The sequence below is a fragment of the Peromyscus californicus genome, unplaced genomic scaffold, assembly GCF_007827085.1.
Source record: "Peromyscus californicus insignis strain IS unplaced genomic scaffold, ASM782708v3 Scaffold_10__1_contigs__length_136768540, whole genome shotgun sequence".
NCBI lineage: Eukaryota > Metazoa > Chordata > Mammalia > Rodentia > Cricetidae > Peromyscus > Peromyscus californicus.
Window position 1 is genome coordinate 5,991,320 of NW_026294391.1, and position 27,677 is coordinate 6,018,996.

The following is a 27,677-nucleotide window of genomic DNA, read 5'->3' on the forward strand; positions in this document are numbered from 1 at the left end:
TATTTCTTTTCTGGTTCTCACTTAAGTCCATATTATACAATGTTGTTGTATATGCTCTTACAAATAAATATAAATAAATGAGTTGATACTCTGTATTCTAGGCTTTGGATGTAATTAATCCTCTTCAAAATATTGATTATTACACATGAAATTTGTTCACAGCTTTGACAGGTAGTAAAACATTTAAGAGGTAATTAGGTCAGTAAGGGGTACTTATGAAATTCTCAGCAGACTGCAGTAGTTACCTGGGGAAGGACTTATTAGAAAGCAAATCTAAGCTCCTCTTTCTTGGCTCTCTTCCACACATTCTCATTTGCCCTTCTAGCTTTTACCATGTCATGATGTAGAACAAAGCCCTCTCCAAATGTGGCTACTATGTCTTACATTTCTAGCCTTCAGACATTGAGTTAAATAAACATTTATGATCGTCCATTCTCAGAGGATTGTGCAAGACTCCATCAAAGAGCTTAGCACATAGCTGTTGTGTGCATAAAATATGCTCTAAGAGAAAACATGTTAGGGTTTTATTCATTCATTATCTTCCTTTATCAATACAGGTTTATTCTGTACATGAAGTCTTCAAAGTCTATAATACTACTTACATATAAATATACATTTTAGATAACATTATATACAAAATATACATTGCTGCATAATTTTTCTGTGCCCATCTTAAAATACTTATATTCAAATATTTTATCTACTTCCAATGTTACTCACTAAGATTACTGTTCCAGACTTTTTAAAAAAGTAGTTTTATTGCGAACATTTTTAACATTCTCATATATCTGTCACCTAGCTTAAAAAATTATGAATGTATGGCAAATTATATTTCATTTAAATTCCTAGCTGTTTCATTTACCCATATCCTATTTGATTATTATGAAGTAAATCCCAGACTTTATAATATGTTTAAGTATTGCTGAAAACTAAGGTAGCAGAAATCTATATTTCTTGCCTTTTGTTTGTTGCATTAAAAATGTGTCATTTTTCACTCAGATTAATTCATAGATGCTATATATAAGTGTTTCATTCTCTAGCTATAAGGCAACCTGTATTTTGTAATGTAAGTGAAATATTTTCTTTCTGAAAAACTTTACTTAGAGACTAGATGATGTTAAAAATATCCCTGATTTTCTACTTAAAAGAACAAAACTGTAACAGGTTTCATTTCTGCCCCCGTGCAGATCTTCCCCTTTAACCTTCCTGCCCCACACTGAACACTTTATCACAGCCCCCAACTCCAGCAGGCATTCCCTGGGAACCCACCAGCCAAGCCTGCCAGAGAAGCAAGTAGGCTAGTGAAGCAGGTAGGTGACAGATCTTCATTCTCCCTCCTTCCCCAAAAACTCCAATCCCCCATTGTCATCCTCAGCTCTGTAGCCAACTACCTATTGTGGCCTCTCCTCACTCCTCCCCTATTTCCAGTGGATTAAGCAGATCCATGTGGAACACCCTGCTTCTCTTCCTCCTGTGGACCCCTTCAGTCCCATCACACATCCTGTTTCTATCTATCCCAATTTCTAAGTGACCACTTTGAATATCAAGATATTTATTCAACTCATAACATCCAGTGGCCACACCTGGCAGGACCCCAGAAGAATTCCCTACCAGGCAGCACACGGAGAGGACAACATAAACCAATGTGCAAAACACCCAACTAACAAAGACAAAACTAGATACCAGCATCTAGAATTACAATAATCCCAATTCCAGATGCCCAGACTGTTATTCATTAAGCAGTGCTATTTACCGTTTGAGAAAAGCCACAAGATACAACAAAATCCACTATAAGATTAATTAAGGGAATAAAGAGGGGTGTGTATAGGCCTATGGAATGACCATGTAGGAAGAGAGGAGAGGGAATAGGTGGAACCCACTTTTATAGGTTCCCTCACACATATGCATATATGGGCTTATGTAGCTATGTCATGCATACGCATAGATTACATGATCACAATGTGCACAAATTGCACCCTAACTGTCGTGATAGAATTCTCATCCAGTGACTGATGGAAGCAGATGCAGAGAACCATGGCCAAACCCCAGGTGGAGCTCCAGGAGTCAAATCGGCAAGAGAGAAAAGGGATTATATGAGCAAGAGATATTGAGACCATGATTGGAAAAAGCACAGGGACAAATAGCCAAACTAGTGGAAACAGATGAATTATGAACCAATAGCTGAGGAGCCCCCAACTGGATCAGACCCTCTGGATAAGTGAGACAGTTGATTAGCTTGAACTGGCAGTGGGACTGGGACCTGTCCTTATTGCATGAGCTGGCTCTTTGGAACCTGGGGCCTATGCAGGGACACTTTGCTCAGCCTGGGTGAAGGGAGGAGGGGACTGGACCTGCCTTGACTGAATCTACCAGGCTGAGCTGAATCCCCAGGGGAGATGGGAAGGGGGTGGGCTGGGGGGAGGGAGGGGAGAGGGGGCAGGAGGAGGGAGGACAGGGGAATCTGTGGCTGATATGTAAAATTAAATTAAATTATAAAATAAAAAAATAATTACAAAAATAAAAAAGCAAAAGAAAAAAAAGTCCTAGAGAGATCAGGAATACAACAATCCTGATCAATATTTTTGAAAAGTCAATTTACAATAAGCCTATAGCTAACATCAACTTAAACAGAGAAAGATTCAAAGTAGTTCCACTAAAATCAGGAACAAGACACATGGCTGTCCTCTCTTTCCATATCTATTCAATATAGCATTTGGAGTTCTAGCTAGAGCAATAAGACAACTAAAGTAGATCAAGGGGATACAAATTGGAAAGGAAGAAGTCAAAGTAATGTTATTTGCAGCTGAGGTGATAATATACATAAGTGACCCCATAATTATACCAGGAAACTCCTACAGCTGATTAACACCTTCAGTAATGTGGCAGGATACAAGATTAACAAAAAAAAAATCAGTAGCCCTTCTACATGCTAATGACAAATGGGCTGAGAAAGAAATCAGGGAAACAACACCTTTCACAATAGTCTCAAATAATATAGTAATATCTCAGAGTATCTCTAACCAAGCTAGTGAAAGACTTGCATGATAGAAACTTAAAGATATTGAAGAAAGAAATTGAAGAAGATATCGGAAGATGGAAAGAACTCTCATCCCATGTTCATGGATAAGTAAGACTAATATAGCAAAAATGTCCATTCCACCAAAAGCAATCTACAGATTCAATGTAATCCCCATCAAAATTCCAAAACATTTCTTCACAGACCTTGAAAGGACAATTTTCAATTTCATTTGGAAACACACACACACAGAAAAGCTAAAATAAAACCGTTGGAAGTCTCACCATTCCTGATTTCAAGTTGTTCTGCAAACTATAGTAATAAAAACAGCATGGCATTGTCACAAAAACATTCATATTGATCAAGTAAATCTAGCTGAAGAGCCAGACATAAATGCATACACATATGGACACCTTATTTTTTTTTTTATAAAGAAGTCAGAAATACACACTGGAAAAAAGATAACATCTTCAACACATAACGCTGCTCAAATTGGATGTCTACATGTAAAAATATTTCCATACTTATCACCCTGCACAAAACACAACTACAAATGGATCAAAGACCTCAACATAAAACCAGATACACTGAACCTGATAGAAGAGAAGCTATAGAGTAGCCTTAAACTTAAACTTAAACTCATTGGTAAAGGAAAAAATAGTTTGAACAGAACACAGTATAGGCAGCAAGGTCAACAATAATGAATGGAACCTCATGAAACTGAAGGGCTTTATAAGGCAAAGGACATAGTCATTCAGGCAAAGCAGCAGCCTACAGAATAAGAAAATATTTTTACCAACTAATATCCAAACTATATAAAGAACTCAAAACATTAGATACCAAGAAAATAAGTAACCCAATTAAGAATGGTATTGGTGAAATTATTAAGGCCACTCCACGTAGTTAAAAGGAGATTTATTTAATGGCGTAACTTACAAATTAAGGAATAGGTAGGTCGCGGAGTCTGGGGAAGGTGTATCACAGTCCAGCGGTGTTCTCTGGAGCTCTGCTCGGTCCACCTCTCCAGTCCAGGGTCCCGCAACAGAGCGAGTGCCCGCCGATCCAGATCTCGGGTCCCCCGGCGCCTCCCTTGGCCCCGCCTTGTAGGCGTGACAGTTGCCGAAGTCTCAATGGGGGTTGGAACTTCCAGATCAAAGCTGGAATGGCTACCCACTACAGAATGGGGTATAGATCTAAACAGAATTGTCAATAGAGAAAACTCAAATGGCTGAGAAACACTTAAATATATGTTCAACATCCTTAATCATCAGGGAAATGCAAATCCAAACTTCTCTGAGATTTCATCTTTCACCTGTCAGAATGGCAACAAATGACAACTCATGCTGACATGGATGAGGTGTCAGGATACCACTCATCCATTTTTGGTGGGAGTGCAAACTCTGCTACAGGAAGGTACTTTGCATGCTACTAAAGAAGAAATTTAAACAACAAGCCAGCTACAAACTCTTTGATCTACAATGGTGTCCTGTCTGCAAGATATGCTAGTACAATTGTACAATAGTGGCACAATACTTGTAGGAGTTACCAACCAATATCTGATTTAGCTTAAGACCCACTCAACAGATGGAACCCACAACTAAACCCTGCTTGGATGACTAAGAACCTAAGCTAAGACCCAGGGACTTAGGGCAAAACCAAATACTACTAAAAGAACATAGCCATAAAATAACTCCTAATGACATTCTGTCATATTAATTGATAAGTTCCTTGCTCAGACATCATCAGAGAAGCTTCTTCCTGCTGCAGATGGAAACAAATGTAGAAAAACATTTCCAAACAATATACAGAGAGTGAGAGACTTTGGAACACTAAGAGAGAGCCCTAAACAGGGTGTCTCCATCAAATTCCTCCCCCAGGGCTCAGGTGACCCTGCAGTCTTGGAGGCAGAAAGAGTGTAAGAGTCTAGGGGTGGAGGACACAAAGCAAACAAGGCCTTCTAAACACAAGACCAATGCACATGTGAACTCACAGGGCCTTTGAGGGTCTTCACCAGATGGGGTCCTAGAACTGAAAGAACTGGACACATGCCTACATCCCTAACCTAGAAGCCATCTCCAATTAATACACCCTTGCAAATAAAATTTTAGTTTTATCCAATGTCTCATTTGTGAAACAAACTACTCTTAAGGGTAAGCTGCATGCTTAGCAGTAGATGGCCAATATAAAATGAACTCAATGGCATCTTTGGACATTCTTTGTCTCATAATGTCATATCAGGATTTTTTCTTTCTTTTTTAAAAAAATTTATTTTTTTATTTTTATGTATTTTTAAAGTATCTATCTATCTATCCATCTATCCATCCATCTATCTATCTATCTATCTATCTATCTCTTTACCCTACAGATCCTTTGCATAAATATTATAGCTTCTGGTTTTCTGTTTTATGGGATTCCTGAGAATGCCAATGAGTGGATATCTGAATCTATATCCATTTCTTATGCCTTTCCTTGGGCTCCTTTCCCTCTGTTCATTTTGTTCTAGTCTGATGTGTTTGTTTTTGTTTTATCTTACTATATTATACTATATTATAACCCTTTATAAGCTTGTTTGTTTTCTAATGACAGACACAAACAGGATGGCTCTGGATAGGAGGGGAAATGGAGAGGAACTCCAGAAGCAGAGGGAAAGGAAATCATAATCAGGATATATTATATAAAAAATCTATTTCAATAACAGAAAAAACACATTTTAAAAGAAAAATGTAACATTCTTGTTTAAACCAAATAAGACCTATATGTTAATAACATTGTGATTTTTAAGTCTTTCTTAACCTATAAGTTTTAGGCCATCTATTTTTAACACTGTTTATTGGTGAAATAATTTCTAGCAATTATATAGAAAATAATAATATTAGTATTGACATTATAGAATGCATAACAATATAATGAAACGAATAGTCATAATGACACAGAGGTCCAAGTTTTCAGTAAAAGAGACAAAGTACAAATAGAAATAAAAGACATTTAATAAAAACTCTATAAAGTCAAATTTGAACTGTATGATCTTGCTATGTATTTTCTTTTAACTACTGGATTAAACCACATAAAAAAGCTGATAGGCTATCAATTTTCATGTATAAAGAAGAGAATTTCATGTATCTCAAAGCTATATTTGTGGTGATTTTGTCCCCCAAAGTAGAAGAAATGTCTAGTCTTGTAGCAATGTGTGCCTAATTGTGCTCTCTAAATATCATTTACCATTAAAAGAAGCAAAGGATCTTTGATCTAGTGGCTAATTCCTATGAGGGCAAGAAATATGAAACACAAATGTGGAATAGATTATAAAATTACAAATCAAATACATTGACAAAGACAATTGGCATGAGCCCAAGAAACACAGGATTCAATTGAAGATTTAGGTGATTTTTCTACACAAATTATCAAGAGCATTTCCTGTTCACATTTTCAGAACTATGATAGCTTGGAAGATTCATTTGACTGGAACCAGGTAATCAATAGCAGCTTCTGTTGATAGTTTTTCTCCTCCTTACTTTCCAAGAGCACTGCCCTTCTCTAGAGGATTGATGAGTGACATGTCATTGATGAACTTTCTTTCAGAACATTGAACACTTAACTCTAGAGAAGGTCAATGAATCAGAGAAGGTCATGATTTACATTTCTGGTCAACTAATATGTCTCTACACATATGAGCCATGTTTATCTTTGGAGTTATCTATAAAAAGAGATGAAGGCCTTTTCCTTTGGAGAAAATAGAACAAAACTGGATGGAGACCATTATCGCTAATGACTGCCAAATGCCTCAGGACACATGGAAGTCATTTGTGGTTTCAGTGATTACTGGAAGAAGAGTTTAGCAGATCCTTTTAAGATAGCACCATTCCAAAGAGTCCTTCAAAGGGAATTGAATAATTCCCTTGGCCTCTGGTAAATCTGACATTAACTAAAAATAGAGATAAAGAATCTTAGAAATGCACATAGCATGTAGGTGCTTCCATCACACTGGATTCTAGAAGCCTTTTAATCCCTGGAAACATAATGAAACAAACAAACAAACACAAACATGAAGAATAAATACTGAATTTCTCCCAGGATGCTTTGTGAGCAGCTAAATGTCAAGAAATGGGTGGAGTTGTCTGAAATCTTCATACAGTCTTGCCAGCCCCTGCTCTTTTCAATGGACATGGAGTCCATTCTCTGTACATGGGAGGATTGTAAAGTCAACGTGTTTCCTATTAGGGAAGTTGAAAAATGCCCTGCTAAGAGGTGAAGCTGCAACTACCCTAACTTATAAATAAACCTCCTTCTAACAATGTTTTTGATCATTTCAGCCTTTTCCAATTTCAGACTTTGCCTTTTATTTCTCATATAGACATCTTCCTCCTAATTCTACCCTTCATGTATTGATCCAGTATTGCTTTTTTTCTATTTTTTCTGCCACTGTGTAAAAGTCTTTAAAACTGATTTGGCCTAAATTATTCTATCCAAACCCATTTCCACTCTCATGTCTTATTTTCTTCATGAAAACTATATCTGTTCATGTCACTACCTTTGTCAAATTGTCAATGAGTAAGATTCAAATATCCCAAGTTGTCCGAAAAAGCTTCCTCACAATTTTAATATATGGCCTTCTCTCCTTGGACCATCTTTATCTCTTGTCTTTGGGTCGACCTAGTTAATTTTAGCAATACTCCTGATAAATCAGTCTGCATGGAGTCAACACTCTCCACATTTGTTCACCCTCAATTTCAGATCAAGTTCTTGACCATGCCTTTGATGCCCAAGTCCTCAGCCTGCCATCAGCAACTTCATGACCTCTCTTTATAATTTGCAATCCACAGATCTCCCTCATTTTTCTGATTGTCTATAAATCCCTTCCTACCTTTGCTATATTTGAAGTTGAGCCAAATCTTTGTCCCCTGCTATGAGAGTTTTCATGCTTGTCATAACAGCACTAAATACACTCTTCTCATTTTAAAAAGTATTGGAATTTTTTTCCTTCACAAGACCAACTCCACAATTTAAAATGAGTACCTTAAACATTCATACCTTGAATTGAACCCAAACAGCACTTTCAGAGAGCACACAATTATGCTTTGAGGAAGTAGGATGTCTATGGCCTATTAGGATTCTGCTGGAGAGACTGTCTGGCCAAAGCTGCCCCATAACTAAAGCATCTTCCATAGGAAATAGAGTCCACCCATTGCCACCTTTGTCTTATCTGTAACAAAGAAAAATTGCTATGTTAAATAACACAAGTAAAGCTGGGGTATAAAATTAAACAGTGAGTCCTCGAAAGATAAGACACAAAGGTTGATAAACACTTAGCAATGTTCACCAACCTTAACCATCAGAGAAATACAAGACTACATAGAGATTTCATCTTAGACCAGTCAGAATAGACAAGATCAATTAAGAGAGAGAGAATTAATGCTGGTGAGGATGTGGAGTATGGGGACTCATTACTGGTGGGAATTTGACTTCATTACTGGTGGGAGTTCAAACTTATACAGTCACTATGGAAATCAGTGTGGTAGGTCCTAAGGAAGATGGAAATTGGTTTACCTGAAGATCCAGCTATATCACTCTTGGGCATATACCAAAAGGATGCTTCATCCTACCATAGAGATACTTGGTCAACCATGTTTATTGCTGTTCTGTTAATAATATTCAGAAATTGGAAACAACCTAGATGTCCCCCAACAGATGAATGGATAAATAAAATGTGGTATATTTACACAATGGCATATTGCTTAGTCATTAAATAACTAAATCATGAAAATTGCAGGTAAATGGATGAAACTGGAAAAATATCATCCCAAGTGAGGCAACTCAAACCCAACAAGACAAATATGATATGCATTCACTTTTATGTGACTATTAGCTGTTAAGTCAATGATAAGCAAGCTACAATCCATAGACCCACAGAGGTTAGGTATAGGGTGACTAATGGGAAAGAATAGATTTCCCACAAAGAAGGGGGAATAGAATACATAGTTATGGATGGACGGGAGGGATGGGTGCTAGAATGGAAGGATCAATGGAGAGTGGGAGGGAAGAGAGCGATGAGTGAGCGAATATGAGGAAAGACAGCTAAAAGTAAGGGCCATTTGAGAGGTAGTATAGAAAGCTAATCATCAGTACCTCTCAGCTATAATCCCTGCAACCTACAACAGTGAACTACCTGGAAGATATGCTGATGTAACAGTGGCACAACTCTTATAGAAGTAACCAGCAACTTTCTGATTGGATTTAAGACCTACTCCATGAGATGAAACCTATGCTCGACAGTGCTCAGGTAGCCAAGAACGTGGGACTAGTTAGGCCATGTGCCTAGGAGAAAACCAAATATTATTCTGCTAAAGAAACATAGCAATAAAATAACTCCTAATGTCAAACTACTACACCCATAGATCAATGCCTTACTCAGCCCTTGTCTGAGAAGCTTCTTCCAGTAGATGGTAACTGACATAGTAATCTACAACTAAACAAAGTATAGGAACAAGAGACTTTGGAGAACTCGGCCCTAAATGAGATGTCTTCATAAAAGCCCTACCCTCAAATCTCAGGAATCTATAAAAAAAAGAGAGGCCAGAAAGATCTTAAGAGGTGATGGCTGACTCCAAGTAAACAGTGTCTTCCATATACAATATGATTGAGGTGCATAGGCCTTCACTAGCTCAAGCCAGGAGGGGGCCCAGCTCTGAGATAGGGAAGTAGACATGGGCTCCCACTCTCAACAAACAAGCTATATGCAATTGATACCTGCTGTCAAAGGAAAAAAATCAGTTTTCTCTGATAGGATCTCACTTCATAGCAGGCCTAGGAGTAGTTGGTCAAAATGAAACCAACTCGATTGTAATTTTGTAGAGATTTGTCTCATCTTGCTTTTTTGTGCATTGTTTTTGTCTCTTGGTCTTTTTCTTACTTATTTGATTTACATTTTTGTAAGTTATTTGTGTTCTTGTTTCTTATTTTTTGTTTGTGTTTGTTAGTTTGTTTTTAAAGAGAGAAAAAAGATCATAAAGTTAGGTGGGTAGGGAGGTGGGGAGGAATTAGGGGAGAGGAAAACATGATCAAAATATATTGTACACAAAAAAAGTTTTTTTTTTTCAAAAAAACTTCTTCAGTTACACAACATGATTAATTTTGTAAGCCTGAAGCATCTGGCTAAGGCTGGCAGGATTTCTCTTCTTTGTCACATACTCTGATTAATGAAGTCAAGAAAATATCAATAAATGACCACTTCCTATTACTTCACTAGATCCCCCCTACTTAGGAAACTCAAATTTAATTCCTGTGTAGATAGATATACTCTTCTCCTGTTCATGAGTTGTTTCCTTTCCAGGAATCAGGACATGCTGAAAATCCCTTGTAGACTTTCTTCCTTTCCAAAGAATGACATGGAACAAAAAAGTGTTTCAGTACATTTCCAAGTTCCTATAGCAGCAGTTATAAGGCAGATATCTCCACAGATGACTTTGAAATCAGAGTAATACAGTAATTTGAGTTCTTCTCACTCTCCCTTAAAATCTGATTTCCCCTCTTCTGACCATAATAAGCAATCTCAATATTTTTTAGCTGAAATACTTGGAGTAAAAAACAAAAGGATTTCATACACTATAATCCTTTCTCTCGGAATCTAATCACAAACACGTTTTCTCTCTGAACAGCATCCCTTTTGAGGGCTATTAAGAAGTATAGAAAGCAATTCTGAAATGATAAGAGTCTTATACTCCCTTCCTACCCTTACTGAAGAGGGAACTTTCATTGATACGCTCCAATGAGAAATGGTTAGTGATCAAGGGTCAAGATTTATTACCCAAGGGTAAGTTCTGTCCATATTCAATGGAGTAAAAAATTATTACAGCTTTGTTTTGTTTGGTTTGGTTTTTTTGCTATTGCCAATTGTTCTCTTTCAAGGCAAAAATAGATTCAATTAAAATAGTTTACAATGATTGAGTTTGTTTCTGAAATTCCTTTTTCACATTTATTTATTTATTTATTTATTTATTTATTTATTTATTTATTATGTATATGGTGTTCTGTCTGTATATTTGCCTGCATGCCAGAAAAGGGTATCAGATTTCCTTATAGATGGTTGTGAACCACCATGTGGTTGCTGAGAATTGAACTCAGGACCTCTGGAAGAGCAATCAATATTCTTAACCTCTGAGCCATCTCTCCAACCCTCAGAAATTCTGTTAGTGTAGTGTTTTCTGTTGGCTTTTTGAGAAAAGCAATTTTTTTTACAGGATCTTTGTTTTGAAATGGATGATCAAAAGGAAAGGAAACATTTCTGGGTAGGAATGCTGAATAGCAATATTGTATTCTCCTGGAATCTGTGTGGTCAACAACCATATCAATATAGTGGTTCTTAGCCAAAAGTGTCTTTGTTACTATTTTGTAATAAAACTAAATGATGTTGCAGGTAAAAAAGATCTTTAAGGTATTTTGCAGATTAGAGGCCAGGGTATAGAGTAAATAAACTCCATATGTACCTCAAGAAATACTTTTCCAGAGAAATATGGGAAAACCAAAGACTGTTATTTGCCATAATTGCTATTCCAGGCATTTAACAACTTTTCAATTTTCAAAATTCAGGCAGGCTAGACATCAGCAAATGAGAAAAGTATCAATGTCTACACTCACATATGATACAGTATCTGTAAAAGAACTCCTGACATTCAATGATTAAAAAGATAACAATACCATTAAAAACAAGCAAAAGGTTTTGACACACATATTATAAAAGGACATACAAGAAGTGTCAATATGGGCCAATGAGATGGCTCAGTGGGTAAAGGCAGCTGTCACCAAAACTGATGACCTGAGTTCAATCCCTGGAACCCACATGGTAGAAAGAGAGAATTGACTTCTCTAAGTTTTCTTTTTTCAATACAAAACAGTCAATAAAATGTAATAAAATATTTTAAAACCAATAACTTATTTTTATATGGCAGAAATTGTCAATCTTCTGGAAAATGGAAATTAAAACAAAAAATATGATATGCCCAATAAAATGCCCCCCAAAGGACAGATAATATAAGTGTTGGTAAGGGTATAAGATGAATTGAATTTTCATATATTGTTGGTGTTAGACTAAAATGATTGAACTACTTTGCAAACACTGTAGACGAATTTCTAAACAGTCTTATTAAATAAGAAACACAGAGTCAAATACGGAGTTAAAAGCCCAAGAGATCAGAGCACTAGCCAAGACTACCTTTAGCTTATCACTCACTGCCACTGCCTTCCCTGAGAGTTTCTTCCTGTCTGACTTGTCTTTTTATTGTCTTTTTGTTCTGCCTTCTCATTGGCTCTAAACCCAACCACATGATTTCCTCGTCACTGCCTGTCTATACAGACCTCCAGGTCTCTATGGTTGGTACTGGGATTAAAGGTTCGTGTTACCATGTTTGGCTGTGTCTTTGACCACACAGAGACTCTGCCTGCCGTGTGATCAGATTAAGGGTGTGGGCTACCACCACCTGACTTCTGTTCCTGGCTCACTAATGACCTCTGATCTCCAGGCAAACTTTATTAACATACAAATAAAATCACATTTCAGCACAATTAAAATATCACCACAAAACAACTTGTCACTTTTAAAAAAAAATTAAAATTATAGCTACTATGTGGGTCAACAACACTGCTCCTAGATATTTGCCCCAAATAAATGAAAACATATAAGAAAACTGTGTAAAAATGTTCTCTATGTATAGCCAAAGCATCTTTCTTCATATGTATGGATGTTTTTGTCTGCATGTATGTCTATGTACTACTTGTGTTCCTAGAGCTCATGGAGGCCAGAAGACAGCACTGGATTCTCTGTTACAGTTGTGAGCTACCACATGGATGCTGTGAATTGAACCAGGGTCCTCTGGTTTAAAAACAGATAAATAGACCAATGGAACAGAATTAAGAGGCCACAATTAATCTACATAGGTGTGGTTAATTCATTTTCAACAAACTTAGGTTAGGAAAACTCAGTATCTATATCCAGGAAGATTCTGTCTCAAGAAATAAATGCAAGTAAAATTCCCCCTGCCCTCCTACCCCCCAAAAGAAATCTGAAAAAAAAAGTAGGTAACCATTCAAACTTGTGCCGGGCGGTGGTGGCGCACGCCTTTAATCCCAGCACTCGGGAGGCAGAGCCAGGCGGATCTCTGTGAGTTCGAGGCCAGCCTGGACTACCAAGTGAGTTCCAGGAAAGGCGCAAAGCTACACAGAGAAACCCTGTCTCGAAAAACCAAAAAAAAAAAAAAACAAACTTGTTATGATGTTTCAGTGGTTTGACAGAGAATGGCCCCCATTAGGCTTATCTGTTTAGTCCCAAATAGGTGGAATTGCTTTGGGAGGATTAAGCAATTTGACCTTGACAGAGAGGTGTGTCACTAGGAGTGGGTACTGAGGAATCATGATTTTGTCTGCCTCCTATATATGCAGATCAAGATGTGAACTCTCTGCTGTTCCAGCCAGTAGGTCTACTGCTTGCTGTCACTCTGCCCCACTATAGTGCACTCTTAGTCCTCTAAAACCATAAGCCCAATTGAAAGGTTCTTTTGTGGGTTGTCTTCGTCATGGTGTTTTATCACAGCAACAGAAAAGTAATATACCTGTCTATTAGTACAGGAGTGGACTACTGTGCTCAGATACAGTACATTTATTTGCTCATCTTTGGAGACGGTCTCACTCTGTAGCCTGCGCTGGCCTGGAACTCACTCTGAAGACCAGGATGGCTGCAGACTCACCACAATCCATTGGGATTACAAGCATGAACTATGACACCTGGCTTAGAATGCTTATTTATACACCCATCCCATTTATTAATTAGAAATTGTTTTAGCTGTGAGTAGCAGAAAAGTTGTCTAAAATGGCTTCAAGAACAAATACACTTTCAGTCAAAGAAAAAGCCCTGAAGTGAGAGGTCTCAGAGTTGGTCTAGCATTTTAATGATGTCCTGAGGTTCAAGTTTTTCTTCTTTTTTGTTGCTATCAGCATGATCCCTTCCATCCTGAAGCTGCTGCTGCTTCAGGAGTGGAGCATCTTGCCACTCAAAGCAGGCTTTAGCAAGAGGGGAGGAAAAAGATTTTGAGATGGCAATCAAAAGCCTGTCTTAATTCTAATGCTCTAATTGGAGAAAATATAAACCTTGCCAAGCTATCATATCATAGGCAAGAAGAAATGTAAAAACTGGCTTATTTGTAGCTATACAAAGAAATATTTGCTATGAGTATAGTGTGATTAGTACTCACATGTTTTAACTAATAAAGCCTCTTTCCTAAAATTTGAATTCGAATCACAGTTTATGGTGTTTCTTTTCCCTCTATTTCATTTTCCCACTTTCCTCACATTTCTTTTGTTTTAAATTCTTGGCTGAACTCATGTATCTTATCTTCTGAATATATTGAAAATGATTTCTTTTCATTCAATCAAAACATTCCTGTCGATGTTTGTGATCCCAATGGCATTGCACTTATAAGATAACTTTGACACAACTGAAAATTCTTTATACTTTTGGAAACTGCGTGAAAGAATTTCTGCTATAGAGTGATGGATCTATGAACAGTATCCTTGAAGGAGCAAATGAGGAGGAGGAAGTGAGTAAAGAAGATGCCTGTGGCTGACAACTATCAAACAGTTAGAACATGCAGAAGCAGTGGGAAGGACTTACAAAAAAGAATAGTACATAATCATCAGTCAAGGGACAAAAAAAAGCTAAGAGGTGGTTTCATATTAACTCTTCAATGTTGTTAGTGACCCCATAACTTGGAATTTCCAAATGAAAACAAGAAGAATGAGATTTTGTTCTGAAGGAACATTATTTGGCACTAAAGGGACATTATATCTCACTAACACTGATACAGTGCAACAAACCCTGTATTCAGACTTCACAGGGAAAGAACTCCATGATAATATCTGCCATCATTCCTAAGAGGCCTAGCCATCATAGATCAGTATTCTCTTGCAGTGAGTGAGCCACATAGGAACTTGGCTTTCCTTGGCAGCTGAGATTGATTGTGAGAATTAAATTAGATATGGCATAAAATGTTTGATGCATTGCCAGTCATAGAGTTGGGACTCAGTAAGTGGTAGTTATTACTCTAAATAGAGGAGTATAACAGTAGATAGCTTGAGTGGCATGGTACAGATGCAGATAATGAGGCTCTGATCCCTCCAATAGCTTTTTCAAGGCCTTCCATGTAATTTATACCTGACTTCTCAACTATTCTATTCTCACTGCACTAGCTGCTTACATTATCTATCAGTATTTCATTCTGGGGAGGACACTTCTCAGGCACTTTTTGATAAGGACAATTGTATCAAGGTGACTATTTCTCCCCCAAATACTAATATAAATTATTATCCTGCAAAATGCTTGAATTTGAAAGAATTTTAAAAATGTGAAATCTGTGGACAAAAACATCATAAGTACCTTTCTTAAAAACTGTCATAGAACCACAGGATCATACATGATTAGATGTTGGAGATCACTTGTCTGGGCTCCTTCATTGATAAGAGAATAATCAAACAAGTGAGGAACTTTCCAAAATTAGCACATGATAGTAGCATTAAAATCTACACTTACTGAGTCCCAGCTTAGTTCAGTTTCATAAACTGATACTGTGTACAGAAAATATCAGTTATACCACACTACAAATACATATGAAAGCCACAATCTTTTAGGGGGTGTGAGGTCTCACTGTGTAGCCCTTACTGGCCCACAACAAACTATGTAGACAGGCTATCCTCAAACTCAGAAATCTGTCTTCCTTTGCCTTTGCTTCAGGAGTGTTGAGATTAAAGCCATGTGCCACCATACCCAGCTGAAACCCTTTGATAAATTAAAAACATCATTATAAACATAATTTTAATTTAAAACATTTCCCTTTTTTTCAACATGTCAAAGGCAAACTAGTCCAAACCAAACGATAATGAGTGTTAGGGTCCTGGAGAAGTCCCACAAAAGACCACCATCCACATATACAATCAACAAGAACGTTTTTATTCCAGTATGTGGGGGACTGCCATCTCACACAAAGGTAAGATGGCGAAGACTCTGAGAGGAGCTCACAGGCTCCTTTTAAGCACAGTCAAGAGGAGGTCCTAAGGCAGTTAGCTCATTTTGTCTATAATTGGCTTAAGCAAGTGGCAATCATATTAGTACATTCTATCTTATTGGCCAGGGCTAGTCACAGGCTGGTCAGAGCTACAATTTTCCATTTGAGCACAGACATGGACAAGTCTCAGGCTTTGTCCTTGTTTGGTTATCTGTGGAGGCTGGCTGGCCCAGTATTGCATGTACCAGGCTTCCTCACCCTTCCTGTCACGGGTGTTAGAGACTGATTGTCCTTTGTAGCTCTCTCATAAACCGCTTGTTCAGTCTCAGGAAACTGAAATTGAGTCCTGATCTCTGAGAGAAGAGTGAGTAGCCTATTATGGTATCTGCTCAGTCCTCTCAATTAGTAATTAAAATAAATAAGAAAATAAAGTTTTGTTGCAACTATACATAGAATTCAAGTTTACTTAGGTTGTGGTTTGCACCTTTGGTATACACACATTTTATAATGGATATCATCATCAATATATGAAACAATATATAAATAAATGAAGACAGATTTTTATTTATTCCTTGGCAATTGTAATCTTGATTGGTTTGATGAGTATTCTTTTTTGTTGATTCATTTACATGCATTAAACTTTGATATTTAGATATTTGACTCAGAAGGTTAGCTATCTATTTTCTATTTTTTCTTCATTAGCTTCATTAGCAATAGATCAATATAAACAGATACACTCTATTCTTTGTAACTGACAGATATATGAATTTTTTCTAATTGATGGGATCACAATTTTAGATTTTTTTAGTGTGTATGGGTATTTTGCCTCTATTCATGTATTCTCTCTCTCTCTCTCTCTCTCTCTCTCTCTCTCTCTCTCTCTCTGTGTGTGTGTGTGTGTGTGTGTGTGTGTGTGTGTGTGTGTGTGTGTGTGCGCATGCCACATGCCCATGGATGGCAGATGGGGCTGATGGATCACCTGAAAGTGAAGTTACAGACTGTTGTAAGCCACCACGTGGTTTCTGGGAACAGAACTCATGTTCTCAAGAAGAGCAAGTACTCTTAACCACTGAACCAACTCCTCAGCCCCCATTATTTTGGAAGCAGATTCTTGCTATATAGCTCAAGCTGGCCTCAAATTCACAATCCTCCTTCCTTATCCTCCTGAGTGTTATAGTTACATCATTATTATCTTATTGATGATCATTTGGATGGTTTCTAATTTTTATGATTATTATGAAATAAATGTAGTGCATAACCTTTATTTAGAAGCCTCTTTGTGCATTTATATGGTGTTTCATTTCTCTTGGGTAAACACTGTTAGAGAATTAGTTAGCCTGCCCAGAGAGAAATCACTCCAAGTAGTTAGAGATTAGTAAAGGAAACTCTTTTTGTAATTTTTGAGATTATAATTTAATTACAACATTTTTCCCTTCCCCTTCCTCCCTCCAAACACTCCTGTATACACCTTCTTGCTTTTCTTAAAATTTCTCACTAATTGTTGTATCTCACTAATATATATCCCCAAATATAACCTGTTCAGTTCATGTAATGCTACCTGTATGTAGGTTTTCAGGGCCAACCTTTTGATATTGGGTAACCAATTAAGGTGATCTTCCTTAGTGAAAGCGACCTCTCCTGTTTCCAGCTTTCCTATAAGTTGAGTTGCCTATAGGGTTGAGGCCTCATATTCTTTCCTCCATTCAGTTTGGTGTGTATATTGGTATCATCCTTGTGCAGAAAAAGCTCTTTAATAATAGTGAATGACTGGTTCTGGTTAATGAACAAAGGGGAATCAGTCTAGAACAGAAAACTTGACCACCTTATAGAAGTCTCAGGTTTATTCATTCTGAATACTCTGTTATCCTTAAATATTCATGGGTCCCCACCCCAAATTACATTTCAAACTATTTAAACAGGGACATGAGACTTAAAGTCTGACTACTTGGACAGATGGGAGTTACACAGGAAAGATGACTGAATTATTTCCTTTTTTGAGTATCATAAAAGTTATTTAGCAAAAAGTTTCATATGAAAATGTGCATGGCCCAATTCTGCACCAGACTGAAATAGGCCCTTTGGGGAGGGATGTAGACTCTAATGCTCAACAGCCTTTTTTAGACTCTTTCCAAGGCTTCTAACATGATGATGCTGTTTCCTCACATGACCACGATTCCAATGTTCTTCTGCTGCCCACTAGTTGCCATTTCCATATACTCATTAATTATAAGATTCATAAATGAATCAAAGACCCACAGGATTCTTTGTATATGTCTGCCACCATTTAACTTCAATGGTAACTTCTTAGCTATAAATTTCTTCAATTCAGTAGGGTTGGCTTTGATCATTAGTGGGCTCAGCATGATGAGACAGAATCTTAAGCAAACCAGTGTTATTCTTTTTAAATAGTTGTTACTCAGAGTCATCTTGCTCACCTGGCAGAATTATGCTTTACCTGATAAGAGCCCAGGGACTTAATATTAGACATTAGACGAGGACTTAATGATGGTTGTGACCCTACAGTGCCACCTTCCTTGAGCTGATATTGTCTTTGATATGGGGATGGACCTAATGGCTGCTTGTAAATCAGGGTTACCTTTTGTTACGGAATAGAACCTAATCTTGGTGAACAAACATTAGCACAAACTTTCATAGCAAGCTTTCAATAGGGCCAGATGAGTACACTCCTTCCCTTCCACTCATATTGGAGGCAGTGCTCCTTTAGCTAAATTCTTCTTAATATTGCCTGGGCAAGTTTATTTGCAAGTACTTTATAGCACAAATTTTACTACTTCAACTTTCTTCTGAATCAATACCAGAAAGCATGTAAGCATGGTTAGACACTGCTAAAGTGTCCTAAAACATGACTTGGTCAGTTTATACATCTGCCATTAGTATATGAGAAAGCTAACTCTTCAAAAATGTGCTGACTATTGACATTATTGATTATGAGTTCTTACTTGCTGGGCAATTAACAGTATCTTGTTCTTCTGTTCCTTCATAGTATCTTGTTAACAATGTGTTAGCATAATATCTGCATGTATTTTTTCCTTCCTATGTTACAGGTAGCATGATACATCTTCCAAATTTTCTGTTTTCTTATAAGAAAGCCAGTCCTGTTTTTCATTTTTAAATCTGTCTTTTTCTCCTGAGAAGTAAAAAATATATACTTTAACTTTTACATATTTTCTGAGGATTAGCTTATTTTCACTCCACCTTGAATTTATTTTTGGCATATGTAAATATGGAGAATTAATTGGCGCAGTTAGTATAATTATAGAATTATGTTACACAGTAGTAAGCATTCAAGAAACAAGAGCTCAGTTGCCAAAAGATTAAAAACATGGAAAAAAGTAAGAAGTAAAACCTTTTCATTTCTCAAGTCAGAGGGTTTCTATTCATTTATTAAGAAAATAAATATGGAAAATTATTTGAGGATTTGCATGTTTGTACATTTCTCTAATCTTTATATTCTCTTGTCAGAGTTTAATGTTAATTGGTGTTTTAGCATATTTAAAATTTTAATGTCTTCTCTGATTTGTATTGGGTTGTCAATTTCCCTTTGTTCCTTATTTCCTCAGACACAACCTTTTTATTTCAGTTGAAAATTTAATACATGTAAATACATATTTATTTGCTATTGCATATGTGTTACTTTTGTTTTATTAATAAATATATAAGTAAAAAATAAATTGTTTCTGATGACAATTACCTATAACAATATGTTAGCATGCTTTTACCATTCTCTACTTCATATCTGTGTCTCAGAACACACACACACACACACACACACAGAGAGAGAGAGAGAGAGAGAGAGAGAGAGAGAGTTGAGATTCTCTCCAGTTTTTGATGCAGACTATGATTAAATTTCATGGTATGATACACCAGCAAATATTTAAACAGAAACAATATTTTTTGCTACTGTGCTTGGGAAAATGAAAAATAAATCTCAAGAAAGAAAGATATTGACCTTAAGGAATAGTAAAGACAGATCATACTTATGCAAAAGAGATTTTGGTGGACTGTGTATTTTTATGACTGCAAAACTCTTTTCTTCCACCTGAAAAAACATGCAAAATAAGCACACATGATGGATGTAACATATATTACAAAGTCTGTCACATAGTGTATGCTCTGTGTGTGTATAAAAAAGCCCTAAGTGGTAGCCAGGCTATGCCATTTTGTAAACTCTTTCATTTTGGTTGAATTGTAACATTGATCAAAACCACAGTAAGTTGGTCCCCAGAACTGAATAACATATTTTTCTGGATTAATGCCCTCCCAGTCTTCACAGTAGATTCAGAGATAGCTTGGCTATAAACACATACTATGAGCTATTCATCAACCATTTTGCATATAACATCCACCTTCAAATCTGGAAGAATGCACCCTCCAACTCTGCCACATGGTCCTGAACTCTCCTCAGTGTCCTTGCCATGCTTCTGTGTCTGACTGTGGTTTTACGACAATAACTCTTATCATAATCCTTTTACCACAAAGGACATTCTGTTTCAGTGTCCCCCTTGAACCTTAAGCCTGAAACCTCTCAGTAAGTTGGACCCTTAGCATCAATCATAATCATATTAAGAATATGTTTACAGAAAGTAATTATTATAAAAGGTAATGGGATAAAAACTGGAAACACTTTTGAAAGTAGCCAAAAAACATATATGAAAAATATGAAATAGTACCAGGGAAATAAGGAAAGATGAAAAGAATCCACAAATTAAAAAAAAAGTCTTCTAGAGAGATGAGGGTATTTTGGATTGAAAATAGCACTTAATGTTTTTGCATATCACTGTCATGAGTGTGAGAATGAGAAAGAAGTTTCTGATGCATGCTAAAAACAATTTAATCCTATCTGACAGAAAGTCTTTATGCTTATCCAAAACATTACATATAAGAATGTTTATATAACATTTATATAAACATATAAATCAGATATCACAAACATATCAATGAGAGATAAAGAAAATTATATATATACATATATATTCAATAGTATCACATCCCAATATACAATTTATATAACCAAGTTTCTTACATATAAGCCAAATATTAAGAATAGTTATGTCTGTAGTATAAGATTAAAATTTCTCATGCTCTAATCACACATATTATATTAAATTTGCATTTCCACCAGAAATGCACACCATTTTATTTATTAAAATTTTCTCCAGAAGACTGATACCAGTGAAAACAGCAGAGGCAGCAAGGTACTCTAAAAGTCTGACTCTCCAAACAACTACAATAACCTTTTTAGCTCATTAAAACTGTCAGAAGATTTTCAGAATATTGGAAACTAAGAGGGAGTTCATAGCAACCCAGAAACTATTTAAGGAAAAAAATGTCTGACTTTTGGTGAACACTGATCTTTGTGTGTTTCAGTTGATTTTATCCTTGGTCTTCCTACCAATGATAGCCTTAGAAACACTAGTCCACATTCACTGTGTCAGTAAAGAAGATGTAGAGTAAATTCTATTTGCAAACTGCCCTTAGTCCAGCAAAGAGTTCATTGGAAGAGCCTCTTAAAAGCTGTGGTAGTATGAATGTAATTGGTCCCCATAATCTCACAGGGAATGGCACTATTAGGAGGTGTAGCTTTGTTGGAGTGGGTATGGCTTTATTTGAGGAAGTGTGTCACTATGGGGTCTGGCTTTTGATGTTTCCTATGCTCCGGATACTGATCAATGTTTTGCTGGTGATGTCTTTCTGTATGCTGTGAATGTGTTGCTCTGATTGGTTAATAAATAAAGTGCTGATTGGCCAATAGCCAGGCAGGAAGTATAAGCGGGACAAAAAGAAAGGGAGAATTCTGGGAAGAGGAGGACTGAGGCAAGAGACGCTGCCAGCCGCCACCATGAGAAGCAAGATGTGAAGGCAGAACTGGGAAAAGGTACCAAGCCTTATGGTTAAACCTAAAGAAGAATTATGGGTTAATTTAAGTGGTAAGAGCTAGTCAGTAATAAGCTTGAGCAAATGGCCATACAGTTCATAAATAATATAAGCCTCTGTGTGTTTACTTGGGTCCAAGTGGCTACAGGACTGGTGGGTGAGAGAGATTTGTCCTGACCACCAGCAGGCTGGGACACAGGAAAACTCCAGCTACAGTGTTTCAATCAACTTCCTGTTTTCTGCAAGCCAAGATGTAGCCAGCACCACATCTGCCTGCATGCCACCATACCCCCTGCCATGATGATAATGGACTGAACCTCCTCTGAAACTGTAAGCAAGCCATCCCAATTAAATATTTTCTTTATTAGAGTTGTTGTGGTCATGGTGTCTCTTCACAGCAATAGAAACCCAAACTAAGTCAAAAGACTTGTTTTAATTTTGCTTTACTGGAACTAGGAGATAATTTGTGAAAAATATTTACAGATATATACACCTCCCCATTCTATGGTAAAGGATAATAGCTTGATCAAACAACAAAGCAAAAACCATAGAAATAAAGTTGGGGAGTGATATGTCTTTAAAAATATGCAAAAATCTCTAATGTTTTCTTGGAATTTTAGAAAGTCCCATGTGTGTTTTGCACATGATCAGGAAAGACTGGAGAAAACTGTTTGACCTTGAACTACTGTGCAAGCTAATGTGAAGTGAAGGTTAAGGCCATGGTTTTAATTTCCTGGCTTTGTTAAGGTAAGCATTCCTGGCCTTCTTAGAACCTATGTGGGAATGGTGGGATCCTTTTTAGTACTAGATGTTGGCAAAATATCTCTTCAATAACAAACTGCCGACTGTGCTAATGAAACAAACTTCAATAGTCACACATGATAAAACAATACAGATGCTAGAAAATTACTTCATATAATACTTCAATAAATAACCACAAAGAAAATCTTGGAGAAGGGGAAAAATACCATTTCCAGATTCTATATTCAGCAATTAATATATTCAGCATTTTTGATTTCTTTGATTTTACGTATATGAGTGTTTTACCTACATGAGTGTATGTATACCACATTTGTTCCTGGACACACCAGATCCCCTGGAACTGGAGTTACAGATGGTTGTAAGACACCATGTAGGTGCTGGGAACTGAAGCTCTGCTCTCTGAAGAGTGACAAATGCTCCTAACTGCCAGGTGATCTCTCCAGCCCCTAAAATGTCAAGTTTTCATCAATCAAAAAGAACTATGCAAATAAAAGCAAGAAAAGCTCCAAGGAAGGAGAAAGTATAAGCAAATACAGAGAAAGAAAAGCAGTAGGGAAAACTGACTGATAAAATTTAGTTCTTTGGAAAGATGGACAAAATTAATAATCCTTAGCTAGACTGATTAAGAAAAAAAGCATAAATTATGAAAATTTAGAATAAAAGTAGCTATATTATGACTGGTACTACAGAAATGAAAAGGGTTATAATAGATATTAATAAATCAGATACCTCGGGTAAGATGAACAGATATCTAGAAATACACAAAGTGTTATAAGGGTGAAAAGATGTTATCTGTCCATAGTTAAGATCCTTGTAACAAAAGAAAGATTAATAAGATAAATGCATGAAATGTTATTTGATATAAATTATAAGTGACATAAGCGGTCTTTAGAAAAAAATTCTCAAACAAGGCATGGTAAAAGAAACTTGGAGTCCCAGAACTTGAGGTTCCAGGGTGGTAGGAACAAAAGTTTGAGGCCAATCTTACCTCCATAGCAAGACTGCTTCAACAAAACAAAACAAACAACAACCAAACCAAAATAATTTAGATTAGCAGTAAAGACCCAAAGAAACAGGGAAATTTGGTTTTTATGAAGAGAGGATGATGCAGAAGTGTGATTGGAAGACAAAAGGTATATTCTAATTACAACAAATATGGGAATTGAGTAAGGTTTCTTTTCTCTACCCTCATGTCTTCAAAGATAAGGCCATTTCTTTCTTTTTAGTTCTGGGGGAGCACTTTTGCAAGGATGGTTTTATAACCGATTCTGGAGAAGTAAAGCTAGATATTATGGTATGCTTCAAGAGAATAGTATCAAACTATATTCAGCAGCATATCATAAGCATCTTATACAATTATGAGAAATTTATCCCAGGAATGCAAAATTGGGTATAAAAAAGCATGAGGAATCTCAGTGGATGAAGAACAAAGTCCAACATATATAAAAAGTTTAAAAAAAGACACTTCACAAAGAATATAAGGAAAATTAATAAATGGTGTCTGTAAAAATACCCTCATAAATAACACAATACTATAAAAGCCCAATGCAAACAAAAGCAACAACAAAATTGCTACTAGAGCTAATAAATAAATTCAGTAGTATTTCAGGATGCAAAATCAATACAGAGGAGCCAGTTGTATTTCTACAAACAGTGAACAACCAGAAAGTGAAAACAGGACAACAATGCAACTCCTAACAGCAACAAGAAATATAAACTACTTAAAAACAAATTTAGGTTTGGGGAGATGGCTCAGCTGGTGCTGTTCTCAAGTACTCAACAGTACTTGCTGTTCTTACAGGGGACATGGGTTCAGTTTTCAGCACCCACATGGCAGATCACAATCATCCAAAACTCCAGGAGTTCTAATGCCTTCTTTTTTCTTCTTTAGGCACCAGGTATGCACATGGTGCACATACATTAATGGAAGCAAAACACTCACACACATAAAATAATAATAATAGCAATGTAAAAATTCTTAAAGGAATAATTTTACCTATTACATTACATGTAATACTTGGGTGCTTACAACTTTGAAACATTGTCAAAAGATCCTGAGAGTGGCGTGAATTAATGAAAAGCCATCTTGTAGATCATGGACTAAAAGATAGTATCATTAAGATGGCAGTAGTCTTCAAAATGATGTTAAGAAAACATACCATCCCACTCAAAATATTCCAATTGCATTCTTTTAGTGCAGAAAAATAGACAAATCATTCAAAACTTTATATTGAAATGTAAGATACCGAGCCAAAATATTATTTTAAAAACATACACAAAAAGGCTCACACTTCCCAATTTTAAATTTTACTACACAGTTCAGTAATCAAAATAATGGCACAGTGAAATAAGGACAGAAAAGCGGCACAAAACCTAATGATGGAACCAAATTGAGAATAGAATTATCTGAAACAAACCCATAAATTCTGGACAATTAATTTTTGTCAATGTGTCACTGTTATTTAATAAGGAAATAACAATGGCATCAATAAATGTAAGTGAGACAACTGAGTATTCACATGCCAAGGAATGAGCTCAGATCCCCATAATACGTAAATGTTAACTCAAAATGGATGGAAGTTGAGCAGGTCATTCAGTGGTAGGTCGCTTATCTAGAGAGGATGCAAGCAGTCCCTGATTCAACCCCCAGGACCCAGAACCCTGCACACAAGACAGGAATAGTAAATGTCCAACTATAAGAGCTAAAATCCCCACAGCAACTAAAATAAAACAACTGCAAATCTTCTGAAGTTGGATTAGTCAATGGTTTCTTAAATATTACATCAAAAGGACAGAAATCAAAAGAAATAGAAAAACTGAACTTCATCAAAATAAAAATAAAGTTTGTGCATCAAAAGATAATATTAAGAAACTGAAAAAAATTGCTCACAAACTGAGTGGAAATCTACAAGCTGTACATCTGACATGGATTAGAATGCAAATAAAGAGCTCTCATAACTCAACAATAGAAAAACCGGCCCAACATTGAATGCCAACAAAGGGCTTGAATAAATGTTCTCCTAAGAAGTTATAAAAATACCCAATACATATATGAAAAGTTTGTGCAATGTTACTTGCTGTTTAGAAGTGGTCAGTTACAACTACTGGGTATACTAAGGCCTTACCACCCTGTATACTTAGTGGGGTCAGACCTGGTTAGTACTTGGATAGGAGACAGCCTGTGAAATCAGATGCTGTAACCTTAAAAAAAAAACATTGCAACCAACATAAGATAATACATGCCGCCCTAAGATGTCTGTAACAACAACAGAGTGAAAACAAATGTAAGGAATTGGAGAAGAGACTCTATTGGAGTAATGGGATATAAAGTTATGTATCCACTGGGAACAGTTTGGCAGCTCTGTAAAAATGTGGACATAGACTCACCATATGACTCAATGATTATATTCTTGTACTGTATTAGTTTGCTTAGGCTGTCATAACAAGTTATAGTACCACCTGAGTGGCTAAAACAACAGAAACACATTTTTGCAGTTTTGAAGGTTGGAATTTTGACATCCATATGCCCAATGTGATTGGTTTTCCCTGATTCTTTTCTCCCTGACTTGGGGGTGGCCACTTTCTCATATTTCCTCTTCTGCAGTTTTCATTGTGCATCCAGGTCTGGTGTTTCACCTCTCTGTAGAAGAACAACACTCAAGTTGGATAGAACCCTGTCCCTAAGACCTTAATTTCTTCATTAAAACCCCTACTTTCACATCCAGAAACATTCTGGGTATGCTGGTGCTTAGGACCTTAAGTTTTGGATTTGTTGAGACAGTTTCACTTCCTAGCATATGCTATAATGTCTCCTTCATTCTTTCCCTTTCTTATCTCCAGAGAATAGTCATAGTGAAATTCTTAAAAAGATCCCCTACAACAATGAACTGGGACTTTGAAGATCACATAACTGAAGGACTAAGTCTTATTTTATTCTGTGTATGAATAATTGTGACAAGTCTATCAAGAAAACATCCACCTGTGAGTATAATATTCAGTTATTGATCAAAACAAAACATGTAATAACCATTGGTGGCAAAGAGGACAGATGCCACATGCCTTTCAGGGTTGAGTTTTTGTTTGCACTTGGAATTTGCTGCAAACATAAGTCATTTTGAATTTGACCAAGGAAGTATTCAGAATGAAAAGGAGAACAATCTATACCTCACACTGTCAAGGTGTTAATGATGGGTCACTATTTTTAGGGTACTAACATCGTTCTTGGCTGCTGGGTTTTTTTCCCAACTGCATATTCTAGCCTAACTGACTGCCACCAGCTAGAAGGAAGTTCTTTGACTTGAAATTCTTAGTCTTTCCTCTCAGCATCGTGAACCAAGTTCAGTATATCTTCTTTTCACTAATCACAAACATCCTGAAGCCCCTCCCAAGAGTTGTCATTAGTTTTAGGAATACCACATGTCAAAATTCTAATATCGTGTGGCTATTTCAAAGAAGTTAGCTGCATAGAAACTTAAGCAGAGCCTAGCAGAAACATCTATAAGCAAGTTCGTCTCTATTTGATATACAAAAACTAAAGAAATGACTTAGAGAGTGTATGAAGATATTAAACAGGATTTCCCAGGGTGGCATCATCTGGGTGGGATCTCCTAGGCTGATGTCTGTTAGTAATTCGTGACCAGAAAATTAATATGTCAGTCCATTGTGTTCTGATCAAGGTTTCAGGGACAGACTATGTTTAACCAAACTTGTAACAGAATAGAACAAAGAATGTGCAAACAGATTTGTTGCTATAAAGCTCCTCCCAAACTAGAGTGGCTACGTGATTTACTGTCTGAACTGACACTTATAAGATTGAAAATGGGAAGTTCTGATAATTAATCTATGACAAGAGATGCAAACCGTGACTGTCCAGGACAAAACAGGACATGTGGTCACTTTACCTATAACTCAGATAACTCATCTCCATGGTCCAGTGAGTCTTCTACCCTATATCAAGGTCC

General features: G+C 36.6%; 1 protein-coding gene across 1 annotated transcript; it reads right to left on the reverse strand.

The window, feature by feature from the left end:
• Window positions 1-18,218: 18,218 nt before the first annotated feature.
• On the reverse strand, window positions 18,219-18,407 carry LOC128114305 (small nuclear ribonucleoprotein G-like). Its single transcript, XM_052744215.1, has one exon. It carries the CDS (start codon window positions 18,405-18,407, stop codon window positions 18,219-18,221), a length of 189 nt encoding a protein of 62 aa, XP_052600175.1.
• Window positions 18,408-27,677: the final 9,270 nt, after the last annotated feature.

What these genes read in the sequence shown, in the direction of transcription:
- LOC128114305 (XM_052744215.1), bottom strand. Translation starts at nt 18,407, where the DNA reads ATGATCAAAGCCAACCCTACTGAATTGAAGAAATTTATAGCTAAGAAG.